Source organism: Rhodofomes roseus (assembly GCF_022264815.1).
Source record: "Rhodofomes roseus strain CIRM-BRFM 1785 chromosome Unknown C8Q71scaffold_3, whole genome shotgun sequence".
NCBI lineage: Eukaryota > Fungi > Basidiomycota > Agaricomycetes > Polyporales > Fomitopsidaceae > Rhodofomes > Rhodofomes roseus.
Window position 1 is genome coordinate 2,098,420 of NW_025952959.1, and position 14,771 is coordinate 2,113,190.

The 14,771-nt window shown below is 54.9% G+C and overlaps 4 protein-coding genes across 4 annotated transcripts; 2 read left to right on the forward strand and 2 right to left on the reverse strand.

Annotated features, from left to right (window-relative positions):
• Nucleotides 1-2,157: 2,157 nt before the first annotated feature.
• C8Q71DRAFT_885603 (Snf7 family) lies at nt 2,158-2,868 on the reverse strand (the record flags this gene model as incomplete). Its single annotated transcript, XM_047928560.1, has 4 exons — nt 2,730-2,868; nt 2,520-2,675; nt 2,242-2,445; nt 2,158-2,187 (listed from the first exon to the last, which is right to left on the reverse strand). Exons 1-4 carry the CDS (start codon nt 2,730-2,732, stop codon nt 2,158-2,160), a joined length of 393 nt encoding a protein of 130 aa, XP_047783339.1. The 5' UTR covers nt 2,733-2,868.
• C8Q71DRAFT_854394 (uncharacterized protein) lies at nt 2,733-3,037 on the reverse strand (the record flags this gene model as incomplete). The annotated part of the gene is made up of 2 exons (XM_047927044.1): nt 2,733-2,906; nt 3,008-3,037. The coding sequence occupies 2 exons, from the start codon at nt 3,035-3,037 to the stop codon at nt 2,733-2,735; spliced, it is 204 nt and encodes a 67-aa protein (XP_047783340.1).
• Nucleotides 3,038-9,066: 6,029 nt separating this feature from the next.
• Nucleotides 9,067-9,891, forward strand: C8Q71DRAFT_701214 (uncharacterized protein; the record flags this gene model as incomplete). The annotated part of the gene is made up of 2 exons (XM_047920175.1): nt 9,067-9,411; nt 9,466-9,891. The coding sequence occupies 2 exons, from the start codon at nt 9,067-9,069 to the stop codon at nt 9,889-9,891; spliced, it is 771 nt and encodes a 256-aa protein (XP_047783341.1).
• A 2,666-nt stretch (nt 9,892-12,557) lies between these two features.
• Nucleotides 12,558-13,941, forward strand: C8Q71DRAFT_721058 (uncharacterized protein; the record flags this gene model as incomplete). Its single annotated transcript, XM_047921405.1, has 6 exons — nt 12,558-12,980; nt 13,071-13,259; nt 13,323-13,447; nt 13,504-13,553; nt 13,617-13,684; nt 13,747-13,941. 6 exons carry the CDS (start codon nt 12,558-12,560, stop codon nt 13,939-13,941), a joined length of 1,050 nt encoding a protein of 349 aa, XP_047783342.1.
• Nucleotides 13,942-14,771: the final 830 nt, after the last annotated feature.

The window sequence follows — 14,771 nt, forward strand, 5'->3', positions numbered from 1 at the left end:
GCATTGACGAGGAAGGCTTGCAATTGGTTGAAGCAGTCAATTGCGAAGCTGCCAAGCATTTGAATGGCCTGAACCTGCGCCGCGAGGTAACCGCCATGAGATCGTCGGATGTCTGTAACGATAATTCCACACAGGGTAGTACTCGAGCTCAGACTCTCGTGCGCTCTCCGTCCGCCTGTGAAGGTAATCTTGATGGTAGCATTGCGGGCGAGAACATTGGTATGCTACGGGGAACGCTTCACAACATTGGGTACGTCTACGCTCGTTCAATATTGCAGCGTTGGGGCGTGGCGCTCACTACGCTCACTTGCATTGTCCAGCGCACATCCTTTGTACTGAGCCACTCGGTCTCGTACAAGAGCCGCAAGTCTCTGTCGCAATGGGCAGCCAGCTCAAGTTGACTCACCGGACGCCTCTTCACATCGCGGTGCGATGCACGTCTCATGCCCTGTATGCTTCTCCACCTTCACCAAGGATGGACCGTCGCTGATTGCCATCAAGCATTGCGGTACGTTCAACTCGTGGCGTCGACCATATGGGCTTGCTGAAACGGTCCGCACACTAGGACATAGCCTTTGTCTCGATTGTTTACAGCAGATGCTCGCAGGCAGCCGTAGCGACATCACTGGTTGCCCTTTCTGTCGAAGGCCCTTTCGATTCGCCCATGATTTGATCCACGTAAAGTTGATCTTTGCGCCCGATGTGTCGTACGCCCCAGGACTGTTCCAAAACCTTGTTCGTAGGTGAGAGTCGGCTCCTCCATGCATGTCCGCACGAGTCTGACTTCGTGATCGTCGTGATCGTCAGAAGGATGGACGAACTCCAAGCAGAACAAGACACTGCCAACGGAGAGCGTCTCAAGTTGACGGCGGAGAAGCACATTCTGCACCGGAGGATTCAAGTGCAGTGCGACAGAATACGGGCACAACAAGAATCGTTGCTGACGATGACGCATCGCAACGCCGCTCTTCACTCGGAAGTAGCCCGGATACATTTGGAGATAAGACGGGAATTAGCCAAGATGGCTTCTGTCGCAGATGAGCTACGGTCCTTCGACGAGAAGTGAGGCCGGTGGGACGAAGGCGTGGACTATCTGGGACAGCAACCTGAAGAATGGATTGGTAACATACAGTTCGATGTACCACGACTTGTGCAGCCCAATGGCGACGAGCACGGCCTGCGGCGCGGGTGGCTCGGAAGTATATCTGAGATTCCGGTTTTGTGTAGCGATTCACGATCGATCGAGATTGCACTCTCTTCGACAAGTCAATGGCAATTACCGCGCCGGCGCGGGAGACCTTTGAGCCAGTCCTGATCAGAGATCCGAATGCTATGCGGCGGCGCGCTGCACGCCTTGATACAGTACCGGTCATTCCCATCCTAACCGCGCGCAAGCAGGATCTGACAATCGCCCCAGCCTAATGTTCACGACGCGGAACTGCCCCTTCAGTCTGAGGACCACGGGTTCGGAAACGTGGCCAACTCATCGACGACGGCACGATCTTGCCCCACGCCGCTTTCGTTGAGCGTCCAAATGAGGATTGGCTGCATCGGCTGTATTCTGAATGCGCCTCATGGCTCACCGCAGTGCTACAGACCGATAATCGCGGTTCCAGTGCTGGCCGTCATGCGCTCGGTCTGAGACTTCTGTAATGGAAACGAAGATAGGCCAACTCCGGGTCTCTTTGCGTGTAGGGTGCGTATATTCGAACAGCTTGATTGAATGTACAATACAGTCGATAGTACAAGCGGCAGCAACCTGGATATCTACGTTAGCGTGACTTGACTTACCGCAGGTGCAACGGGCATATCCTCGCGACCTCCAGGCCAAACCAGGGCAGGGGACGCGAGGGTCAGCGAACCGTCGCACGCACGGGCAAGGTGCAGTGCTTACTCACATTCGGGGGAGCTAAAGGCAGGATCGTTGGGTGGGTGCCCGCCGTGAGGGCTTGCGGGATTGTCGGACAGCGCCCAGGTTTCGCGGGCTTGGCGGGTGCGTTGTGTACGTCTACCTTGGTGTCGACACTGTCACTGCTTTGTCGAAGTTGGCCAGGCACATTCATCCTGGCACGCGGAGGACGTACCTAGGTAATCATGTGCGCAAATGGGAGAGAACGGGTAAATCGGTGGGCAGGTGCGGGCGGGATTGTGATTGTGCTACCTCACGTTCGACTTGAGGGCCCCATGCTGCGGCGGGAAACACGTTGAAGGGCCGACAGGTGAAGCGGAAACAGGACGCACCTGCTGCAAGAGGTCGACACCGATCTCGTCGAGCACCTGCTTGAGGATCGTGTTGCTCTCTGCGTCCTCGTCCTCGAGCTCGTCGTCGACCGCGTCGGACATCATCTCTTCCTTCATGACCATCGTCGTGCTCTCTCGCTCAACCTCGTTCATGATCCGTTGTATTTGCGGGAGATTCACGCCGTGATTCATCATGCCCATTGCCTGGTATTGAGTAGATTGATTAGAGGTGGTCCTCGAGCCACGAAAAGATCCTTAGAGCGACGCAGAGGACGTACACGAGTCGCGCCGCGCATCGCGTCCGCCATCTGCTGGTTGCTCCTGAGTGTCTGTATCCGGAGCCCGACGGCCTGCAGCTGTGTCCGCATCTGATAGAACTTCTGGACGTATCGCTGCGTCCGTACGGTATCCTTCGCCATGACCTTGCACGTATTCTAGGTTGCGCAGTGAATGAGGATGCTCAGCATGTACGACGCGACAGCGCGCACCATCTACCCCGCCTTCGCACTCTTCGTGATGTCCATGATGAGCTTCTTCTCCTGCTGCTCGAGCTTCGCCCTCTCCCTGTCGAGCTCGCGCTGCGCCTTCGCGATGTCACGTTGGTGTTGCCGCAGCCGCTCGGCGGGGTGACCGTCCGCCCAAACAGTGTTTCCTGCGTTCCCATACTAAGTGCCGATTCCGTCGCACGAAGGCGCGGGAGGGACAGTGGCGAAAGATGTGTGTGTCAGTCGAATGTTCAGGAATAGCAGGGCGGCGGAGCGCAGACTCGTTTAGGAGGCGTAGGTGTGTCGAGCATGAGAGGGTGCAGCTGAGGGAAGGGGCGCTGAAAGCGGTTGAACGGGAATGCTTACCGGGGCTGCCCCGGTTTGCGCCTCCTCTGACCTCCCTGTACTACTCACTGAACCCGTGTCGACGTCTTGCGTCACTGCGTGCTCGTCCTTGAATGTGGGCGCAAGAGCGGCAGTCTTCGCTGATCGCGCCAAGGGAGACCGGGTGGCTGCGAGTCGTGCTATCTTGCTGTCGACTTAACGATTGCATGACGGCGGAACTTGACGTGTCGACGGATCGTAGCGGCGCGAGAAGCTCAGGGATGGAGGCTCAGGTGGCTGCTAAGTTAGAGGGTCGGTGCGAGAGTCGAACGATGTCGAACACGAAGGGCCATAGATCTGTCAGTGTCTTGGCCTTTAGATGAACACGTGAACGTTTGAACGCCGGTGCACTGTGACGCGACACCAGAACGAGCGCCGTTGCTATATTGTTCGCCTGCCTTTTCTCCGTCAAAGTAAGCCTGCATTATGGTCATCTATTACATCTAACCGGAGAACCTACTGAGGGGTACGTTCCACTCCTCTCTCTCTCTCCTCGAGTGTATCCTATTGAACTGACGCAAACTGTGTCGGACGCCCTGCTGTTACGCTCATGTCGCGAGAAACCTCGAGATCCAAGGCTGAAGTCGTTTTGCCGGCCGAACGTGCCTCTACTGGGACCAGCGCACTAGGTGACGGCCACGAGAATCAGACTAGGGGTGATTCCTACGACGACGCCCGCGGCACCCAGCAAGGCAAACGCAAGAAGAAGGAACCTATTCCTTGCGGCGACGTCATTGATATTTCGTCTGACGACGGCACGGATCATCCGGTCAAACGTTGCCGTGAGGAAACGACGGAGAAGCGGGGAGGAAATGGATCTGCGCAGGCGTCCATCGCGCGCGATCTCAAGATACAGCAAGACAAAAACGCGGCCCTCCAGGACGCACTTGTGGCTGCTTACGCCACACAGAAGAAGCTCACTTACGAACTTGAGACGTTGCGTGGCGAAGTAGAGACAGCCTCGAATACATATGCGGAGCTGTTGCAACGATTCGTCGAGACTACAGAGGTACCGTTCGATCCGCTCCGAGATTTGGTCTGCATACTGATGTCGACGCCATCCTGCAATTGAAGGAACTCCAATCACTCCAATGTGCGGCTCAAGAGTCAGACCGGCGTGCAAATGAACTAGAGGTAATTACTTTGTACACCTCCTGTGACCTTTTTGACCGACGTTATGTAGAAGGTACGCACACCTTCTGCGTTCCAGTGGTACATCCAGTCGCTTATGGGACAAGCAAATTGAATGCATGAAACTGGAAGCGGAAGATCGAGAGGATAAGTTGTCAACCGCACGCGTACGCATATAGCTCTTCTTGATTCCATCGGCGGCTTGGTTGACCCTAGTTCCCAGAATTTGGCTGCAAGCATGAAGAATGATATCACTTGTACGATCTGTACGCAGATTATTTCGCTACCTTATGTGTGAGTTCCTCTCCTCCCAGTTTCGCTATGACACGCATCGACCCTCCGATACGATAGACTGTCATGCGGGCATACGGCATGCCGAGCTTGTCTTGAAGGATGGTTCAGCGAGTTACTTGTGCAACACTTGGAGAGGCACCCGCACGCTGATTTGCCCAACATGCAACCATACTACGATGCCATCCGCGATCCCAGCTTGGACGAAACGATTCGAGAACGTGCTATCGCAGAGGCTACGATGGTTCTCAAGTTTCATCCTCGCCCTAGCTACACGTGTCCCATTTGTCGACAGATTCTGAAGACCAAGCCAACGGGAGAGATTGCGCTGAGGAGTATTGTATCGAGCGTCGCGCACTCACTGGGTGAAGAGAACCCTAACACCGGGAGCGTCCATGAGGAGGAAGGTTTCTGGGACGGGTTCTTTCCACCTTTTATTGTACATTGATGATTATCCATGGGCTACTGTACCGTACCATGAGCCCGAATCGCGGCCGCGTACATCATGCGACCGCGACGAATATCCACTGCTATGGTTTCAATACGGCAAGTTCATCTTGCTGCAGGGATCGATCATACAGTTACACGCACTGGAGATGTTTCGACATTGTCATCGACGCGTGACAAAAATTCAGGACGTCCTGGACGGGGCTCGCTGGCACCGACCGCGTCCTCAGTGTCTTAAGACATCGTCTTGAAGACGTCGTCAGTTCTACGCGACTCACGGAAATATACCGAGCGCTGAGGACAGGCTAGCCAATGAGACAGAAGACGTTTCGAACGTTGACGTTGAACACCGCGCAGCGCGATATCGCGATCGTGACCATGTGGCGTGAGCTGCCAGTCACGGTGGCGCGACGCGCCCGTAAGAGTGGACGGGTAACAGGCTGCTTGCATTTATTTGTTCACTCGATCATGACGACGCACGAGTCAGCACTATGTATGTACCAAGGGCGCGCAAGATGACGGTAAAAGTCTACGCCCATCAGTAAGCTTGTAGCATAGACGACATACTACGGCGGGTCGACTCTAGTGTCCGAAACATGTGGCGTGCCACTGGTGGACACTACTAGTAAGCCCTGACAATTTTTCGCCTCTGGACACGACTTACTGAGTGCGCCGATCCATGCAGGAGAGATTGTACATCGGTACGATACGAACATGACACAACGTTGCCCTCATCCGCATTGTCGCACGGCTGCAGCCAGGCAGCCTGCAGAATGAATTTTGTTCAAATCCATGATCAAGGCCGAGACGCAATCCGACATCGCGAGGACCGCGTGTTCCAATGCGGTGAACACGCTTTCAGGTGCCGCTGGTCTCCTGTGCACGGTCGGACTCGAGGTTGATAGATCTGTAACGGCGATCGCCTGGTTGCGTCGCATTTCATTTAATCCGTACCGCTGGCACCTTTGTCTTTGTCGCGACTCAACAATGACTGATACTACGCGTCCGCGCAACCTCCCCCTCTAGTCATCCCAGATCCTCGCTCTGACAGACAACGCAAGCATCGTCTTCAGACCCAACCTTCACAACATCTTCGTAGCAAACACGTGCCACCTCTGTGTACCATCCCCTGCGCTATGGACGAACCACCCCGCGTCGCCGGTGTGAAACGCGCACATAAGGAAGGTAGAGTGCGCCGGGTTCAAGACGACGGTAACACAATCATCCGTCCGCGGTCGCCGACCCGGAAAAAGGTCGAGATTCGTGCCAGGCAGGATGCTGCAGCGGAGGCCCCACTATGGTCAGTGAAACTCAAGAAAGCCAGAACGACCATCACGGATGCGGTGGATAGCTTGGTCAGTCCGATGTATCATGCTAAAGCATGCCACACTGCTATCAATGACAGCGCTGACGCCTTTCTCAGCTGAATTTAGGTGCAGGTGGAGACACGCCTCCACAGCCGGTATCGTATTCAATGCTGTTCGTCTCTACTGCTCGCGTTCAACACGCCTATCAGGTCGAACTGCCTAACACATTGGAATCTGAGTCGCAACAATCAGTATGTCTATCTTTCGGCAGTTTCTGTTGTCTTGCTCATGTCTTCGCGATCACATTGTCCTCCAAGCTCGTCGGCTCATCCGTCAATCAGATTGACCCGCCCAGGCCGACCGATGCTGAACCGCTAACAGCCGAAAGTTCTCAGTCGCAGTCAGAGGTACGTCGCACTTTTCGTTACTCAACGACGTGCGAGACCGCACGTATGATCACCTTTGTCGTTTGATCCTTCATCTTGTCAAAACTCACACACTGCGATCTGTGGCTACGATCTGTGCTGATCTATCTGTGACAGGTCGCAACAGGGAGCGCGTATGGATATGAACATTTCTGGAGTTCTTTGACGTCGTTAGCATTCGGCCCGGTTGAGTCAGTGGATCCTGAAGTGCACACGCCCACTCATCATCCTCCTGCGGCTCCTCCGCAACCTTCTGAGCCCTCGTCATGGAGTGTTCCGCCAGATCCTGGATGGGAAGGTGTCGAAGTACCAGAGCAGCTAGACGAGATGTCTCGTCATGAGTCGTATACTTTATTTCCTAGCGATGAGCTTACAACGGCTAGACCAGACGCTGTCGACGTGTCGCAGACAAACCAGGAGACCGCATCGTTGTTGGAAACTGTATGTCCCTCGCCAGTCGCCTCTCCGTACCGAACATGATTGACACAGTGCATTTGATCTAGCCAAATCTTGTCGCTCATGACGAGAGTCAATTAGCCCCATTATCCGATGCCATTACTGACGACCAGCCTCAAGATGACGTGTGTTTCCTCCATTATCTAGCGCCATACAACACGCTCATGAACTCACCCCGCTAGGCACGCGATCGTGTGGACGACGTACCCATGCATGACAATACAGTTGATCGGACAGGGCAGACCGGAGTAGAACGGGACAGCGTACCTGTGGCCGCATATCATCACGCGTCAGCGGAGTCTCTGGTATGTGGTATACATCATTGCACCAAATCTTAAGCTCAGCAGTGTGTTGTAGTCGGCGGGTCGTGACGTGGACATGGCTAGTAACGACACCGTACAGCAGCAGTCTACAGAGACACAACATCTGGGAGTCTCGATAGCATTCCAACCTTCAGTAACCCCCCTCCGCGAGCAGTCACCGTCGGCAAGAACTGCCCAAGCCTCAGGGGATGTAAGCTTGATACTGTATCTTGAGAGAATTCCACTGACGTCCATGATGAAGAGCATAGATGGTACGCAAACGGTGACTGGCGTTCCATACACTGGAAACATGCAGTCCGTTGAGAACGCGGTGGCTCATCCTTTGCCACCGAATGACGAATTCGTGAGCAATGATCTCGTGGCTGTGCCCGGTAACTAAGAGTGGTGTGCAGCAGCAGAAGGACGATTATCCCATGGAAGAATCTCAACGCGACAGCGACGAGGATTCAACCGGAACTGCGCGACCGCAGAACGTAGATAAGGGAAAAAGTCGCGAATCCCTGGGCGCCGCAAATATACCTCCGACTGTTGTGCGTACCTTGAAGTTTGTACGTTGTAGAGACGCACCTCACCGACTTGCGTATACACAGGGGCAGATCACACAGTCTCCAAGCCAACAGACGTCGGTGAGCACGGCACGTGTCCTTTTGTCATATCAACAAAGCTATATCTTGCTTCAGAGGAACAATGCAGACGCGCGTACCTTCGAGCGCTTCGACGAGACTAGATATATACGTCCGGCCAGGAGAACGACTCGATCGGACGCTCCGACCTCTCCAAGATCTTCGGGCACCCAGTCGCCACCAGCGAATCTCGGAGGCGCAGAAACGGGACCGATTCGTTCCTCTCCCTTCCTGGACAACAGAGCACCATCGGTTCCATTCAGGAGCGTGCCATCTGCAACGACTCCACCCATCAGCAGAGTAGCGTCTCCCGAGCACAGCGGTGCCACTCCATCTCCATCGCTTCCTCTACTTCATCCTGCGCCTATGCAACCACCGGTCAATCAAGGTTTAGGGGGGAACCAATACGCACCTGGCAGCGTAAGCAGACGTCCTGATGTATCTTCAGGACGCGTCTGATGATTTGTGATTAGCTGAATGTCAACCCGACGACTCCTAGAGTTCGCACAGATATGACGCCACTCACGCGGGACGACATGCTCATCATGGAGCGTAACTTAGAGCAGAATTTTGATCGCAAGATGGACAATCTCGCCGGCACACTCACCTCGTCGTTCCAGTCGACCATGCACACGTTCTTCGGTGGCGGTACAACACTACCCCCCGTACCGCCCGCGGCCCAGCCACGTCCGGAGAATGCCCGGACAGTGCCCAGTAACTCAAACGCAGGGTCGTCTACGTCTACGAATCCACGGAACGCAAATGGAGAGTATGATGGCTCTGCAGACGATGAAACGGACAATGAACATCAGCTTCCCATGAATCGTCGTTCACGCCAGAAGACAAGTCCGGAGGATAAACAGTTCAAGGTCAGTGAGAGGAAGTCCCAAGTTGAATGGTACCGATGACGCTTTCGCCTCCAGAAGGCCATCCGCTGTCATGGGCGAGTGTTAATGAGACGAGAGAAGAACGATTCTCCGTTTCTTCATATCGCCAGCGAAGCCGAAGTCAAAGTCTACAATCCACGATCCAGAGGTGGAGAGTGCTGCTCTGCTGAAGATTTTCGCTACGATATCAGTGGGAAACAGACGTCTGACTGGAACAGTTCGGTGGCGCGGGTCTTCGCGGCTGATTTTCAGGCCCGCTATCCTCGATTTCAAAAATCGAATGAGGCTGTTGCCAAGGCTTGGCGGAAGCACACTGAGACACTCCGACGGCAATATCAGGAGCAACAAAGGGACCAGGAATCAGCCATGAAGGAGCAGTCGTATCATCGACAGTGCGAGCGAAAGCGACAGGTTGGTTGTCACGGCCTCGGTCCTCGCAGCGTCCACTGACTGGGGTGATGCTAGTTATATAGTCGACGCACGAGCGTAGCAACCAAGCTGCCGGACAACAAGGCGGTGCAGCTCATGTGCGCTCTTGGCGTACATGGTATGAGCACTGATGAGTCTGACCATCCGACCGGCGGCGGAGAAGCGACCTACTACATACGCTCGAAGACGTGGCGTTCGCCGGAGCTGCAGACGTGGTTGCGTACTCTGGACTCACTCCATCTGTGGGCGCGCTATCGTGGATCATTCAAGGCTTCTCAGGGAGGCTGGCCTCACTTTCGCGTGCCTTGCCGGAAGAACAGCGACCGTCCGCCCGTCATCAAGCTTCCGCGGAACTGTTATGCCCCGTGGCTCTTGCAGTCATCTAACGAGTTTCAGTTGAAACTGCTCGATCCGAATTCCCGACTGATCAATCTGCAGCACTCGGAAGATGTCCAGAAGTAAGTCCGATTGCGAATGCATGGATTATGACAATATTAACTCGATATAGGGCAGCAAAGGCGTACACTCTCGGTCATAAACGCTTGGTCACCGGACACTTTGACCCAGAGAGACTGAACACACCCGGTCCACAGCGACCAAGTAGTCAAGGGGCATCCGGTACGAATGCTTCCGGGGACGTGGAGACGCCTGCTGGAATGTCCGGGCCCTCTGCGCCCATGGACGTCGACGATGCGGGACCTTAGTGATGGGTGGGAATGCGCGACGAACACTGTTCTGCATGTATTTATCAACAACGGCCTGCTCTATACTCGAACAATATGTACCTCTGAATCGCTCTGGGATTACATGGCATGCGTCGCGGCGGAGGCTGAGACGGAGTCGATCTCACTGGTTTGGCTGAAACGTGTACCGTCATATCGATTTTCGCGTAAGTACCGACTGGAACTCACCTCCTGCTTGAGTGCGGCGAGTCGTAACTCCATGTCATCGCGCCGGCGGCGCTGGTCCAGTAGCTCTTGTTCGAGTCGCGTATAAAAGGTCTCCAGATTGACACGTTCATCGGCGGCAGATGTCAACCGCGCTAGAGATGAAGATACTGCCATTGCGTTGGCCTCGTTTTCTCTCTGCAGCAGGCTAAGCTCCTGTTTGGCGTATTCAAGATGGTCTTTCGCGTTGTTTGCATCCCGTTCACGCCGTGACAACGTCGGTGTGTCTCTGTTCTGGACATGACCGGCCTTTTCTCAGATCTCAGAGGAATGAAGCACTCACAAAGCCCGCTGGCACCAAGCGTCTGATGCATCTGCCCCGGTGCTGACGTAGATGTCACTCGTGAAGGTTGTGTGATGCAACTGAGGCTGGCCATTGCTTGACATTGGAATGGTCAGATCGATCACATCCACCGCTTCTCCGCAAGTAGGACAACCCAATCCAGGGTGTTCAGCTACATAGGCGTTGATACAATCTTCGCAGTACAGGTGCCCTAAGTTCCCTAGCCTTGAGCATGGGTGAGCGAGTCATGACATCCGATCACATACCGCACTTCACGTTGACTTTGACGTCCGGAGCGAGGGGATGTAAATGATAGAGACGAGAACGACAACAAGCACACAGTGGATGATCCATGGCTATGGTGCGCACGCCCAGATGGCAACGAGGACTCAGAGGAGATACGGGCCTCATATTGTTATGCTCCGCCACGTTAAGTATAAGTACGGCCCGTGCACAGCCCGCCGGAGCGATTGAATACCGATGATCTAGACATATATGTACATGTGGGGAGGCTAAGCACAAGATCTGGAGCGTACATGGTCGAGACGTACAGGTGATTATCCGGATCTCGCCGTACATATATACGCCTCTCCCTTCCACTCACCGCACGGACGGACGGAATTCGGTCGCGTCGATAACATCCTATCTTTAGGCTTGGTGTTGTCGACTAGATCCGGATCACCGTGACACCAGAGCTTGGAGAAGGCGATATTGTTGAGCGAGATACGCTTTGCTCAGTGTCGATGGTGGTAGATGGTGGTGAGAGCGCAACAGATGCACTGGCACCATATCGAAGTGTGACCCGGAGACCCCTGCTTCTAGAGTGGGCATGTAGAAGGAGAAACATGGGGTGGGCAGGAATACCATATGAATCTGATGCACCTAAGTTATCATTCATTCGAACGGAGTGCCGGACCGGCGGTCAACCGTCATATTCGTATCAGGTGCTATCAAGGTGCTATGGTGCGATGTAAGTATCCACCGGAAAGGCAAATGTGTCGTCGCTACAAGAAGACGTATAGGAGCCTTGAGGACAGGGGGGAGGTGCGATGCAGAGAACGAACTCATTGTGTCACCACCGATGGACGGTTCGACTTGTGTTGACGTCTACGCGCTGCATGTGCACGTAAGCCACTGGTAGCATGATAGGGTGCGGTCAGCAGACAGGGTATACGATATGTTTACGTGCAATCCGAAAGTCATTAGCCAAGACCATCGCGAGTTTTGAAACTGCAGGACGCGCTGACAGGAAAGACTGTAGTACAGGCACCCGTCTAGCTAGCCTTGAGGACAGTGGTACGAGGAAGTAAAGCTGAGGATGGGGAAATTGACAGTCCCGCGACGCGCCGCTCAATGAGGCAAGTGGGGAGTTGCCGCGTTGGGAAGGCAGCCGCCCAGGCCACTTCGGAGCGCCGTGAGTCGTGACGCCGCCGTCGCATAGACGGGAACACGTGCATGGTGCGCGGCGGCGCCGCGCGTTAGTCTTTAGACTTTAGTGCCGAGGATCGCACGTGCACCTACGGCCGGTGGCTAAATGGATACCTCCTCCCTGCCTTCTCCCGCGACGCGTCCGTGACGGGCGCGGGCGCCGCAATATTAAACGGCCTTGCGGGGCCCTACATGGTCGCCTGCCACCGTCTCAAGCACGAAACCTGCCCACCGATACGCGCGCCCAAAGTGAGTCGTCTTCACCACCGCGGTTCTTCCTTGAGGCGTACGCTGTGCGGGTCGCAACTACGCGGAGCCTCGCCCGGCACTGGGGGTCTGCACCCGCAAAGCAGAGCGGATGGGTCGGCCGTGGGTGTCAAGCTTTGCATAATGACTACACTCATACCGAACCCCACAGCGGGGCCGTTGACTGCTGCTGATCATTCCCGTCTTCATTCGCCGAGCTCCTCATGGCGGCGGCGGCACGGGAGGTGGCCGTTTTTGGACCCAAGGACCTCGACCTGGACGACGCCTCTTTGCACTCGTTGGAGCCTTGTGCGCAGTTGGCTTCAGTGATAGCGTTGAGTAGCGTAGCGGTTGGGATAACGGGGCCCTCCGACAAATCCGACATCCCAGATGCGGCGATGCAGGCGCCGCCGGAGCAACCCTCAACACCAACAAATCAACGGAACGGATCGAAACACAACGGCGGAAGTCAAAAAGTCGCGAGAGGCGAAAGCGTCGGAGGGACGAGCGTGCATATCCGTTCAGCGTTGATCATCGGCCACGCCTACCCCTTCTCCGAGCACACATCAAGGCTGCCCGACCCATTGGGACGCCTCATACACGGACTCCAATGGTACCAAGGAGCTAGGCGTGCTCTCGTATGGTCAGTGAGCGTCTGAAGTACTAATACCGCCGCGATCAGCGGCATGCATCTTACATTGTCAGACTTCGATTAACGTGCCACAAAGGGATTGTAGCTGCATAAAAGCAACGTCTCGACGATGCTCTTCACGCACGCATCCTTCCCCAAAGCCATGTCTACCATCCCAGCTGCCACCCAGTCAGACCAAGACATCGACGCAACCTTCGAATCGCAAATCACTACGGACGGAAAGTTCGTCCTCAATGAATTGAAAGTGGATGTGCATTCGGTGATAGGCTACATGGTACGTTTCTTGGACCGCGCTTACAGCCCGCACTATGGCTTACGATATGATATGTCCTGGCAGTGCCCAGCGCCCACCACGGACGCCGACTCAGACGATACTCGTATTGATCGCAGGTGTCTCTTCGGTTTCGACTGGGATCTCCATACAAGAGACAGCGTAGCCACCGAGGCGAAACAACCTGACTTGTGTGTACCCTCTAATTCTCTCGGCGGTATGTTCTGAATGACTTCTGGCCATGCAGAACACCGGCCACTGCGTTCAAATACGGCCCTCTCTACGACTCCATGACATGTATGTATTGCATCAGCACTCCATGACATGCAACCGTCAGTATTGATGCACATACGTACGCAGCTCACATGCTCCGGTACGGAGATGAATACCTAGGGACGACGCAGGTCTTACTGATCAGGGTGGTCGATGTGAGTGGTTCAACGCGCGCCCATGATTCCATACAGAAACCAGCAGATAACTGTCGGTACAGATGATCGGTCAATCTGACATGCTCATGGTCAAGATATATGGCGAAGAGGAACAAAACATCCGTGCTGACTGGTGCACGGACTGCAACTTTGAAGACGCTCTGGTCTACATGCGGTGGTGCAGGGACTGCAAGCGTTGGGAAAGAGCGCCGAGCCGGCGCACGGCGCTCAGGCGCGCACGTAGGCACACCATTTGAAGATGCCGATGCCAGTTCCAGGACTTCAAGCAAGACAGTCGACCAGCGGAGGAAGACGTTGAGGGATGGAGGAGGGTTTTGGACTCCTGTGTTGTCGTCTTAGTACGATACTTCTTTGTCTGCGTGTCGTATAAGTGGTGAATCTGTCATGATTCTCACCGTACGTTTTGCGAAGTATCGGATTTCGCCCTTGAAGTCTCAGGATCAGACCATATAAGTTGTGATTGCTGCATCGCAAGGGTGCCGCATTGCGTAACTCTGCTATCCGCGTCTGACGCGCGCCCGTGCACTGCGGATGAAAACACGCGGACAACCCGACTAACGCTGAGCGCTGAGCTCTTGCTTCCTCAGGCTCGTTCACTACTTCGACTTGGTACTTCCTCCTGACAGACGTGCACGGCTTTTGGATCGTTACATGCTCTCCTCAACTGCACCCTTACGGACGACCCCTATCGCGAAGTCTCTAGCATGCGGCGCAGCCCCACGGATCGCTACTCAACGCCTGTCGAGACTACATGCGAACAGCGACGCCCACAGAATTTAGGCCTCAGCTACTCTTCGCCCGTCTCTGTCAAGTTAACGAACGGTATACACTGACTCTCGCTTCTGTGACTCGTCGTCGAGATGATCGTCGGTCTGTATGTTTCCCCTGCTCTGCATCTTGTTGATCACCGCGGAAATACAGACAGACGTTCGACACTTATCCGCGCCGACCAGCAGCGGGAGCCACAACATTGTGGGCCTGCGTGCACGACCGTCCTCGTGGATGATTCGTGTTGGATTCTTGCCTGCCGCTCGCGTGAAGCACAATGCAGGACTAGTGGCTGCGA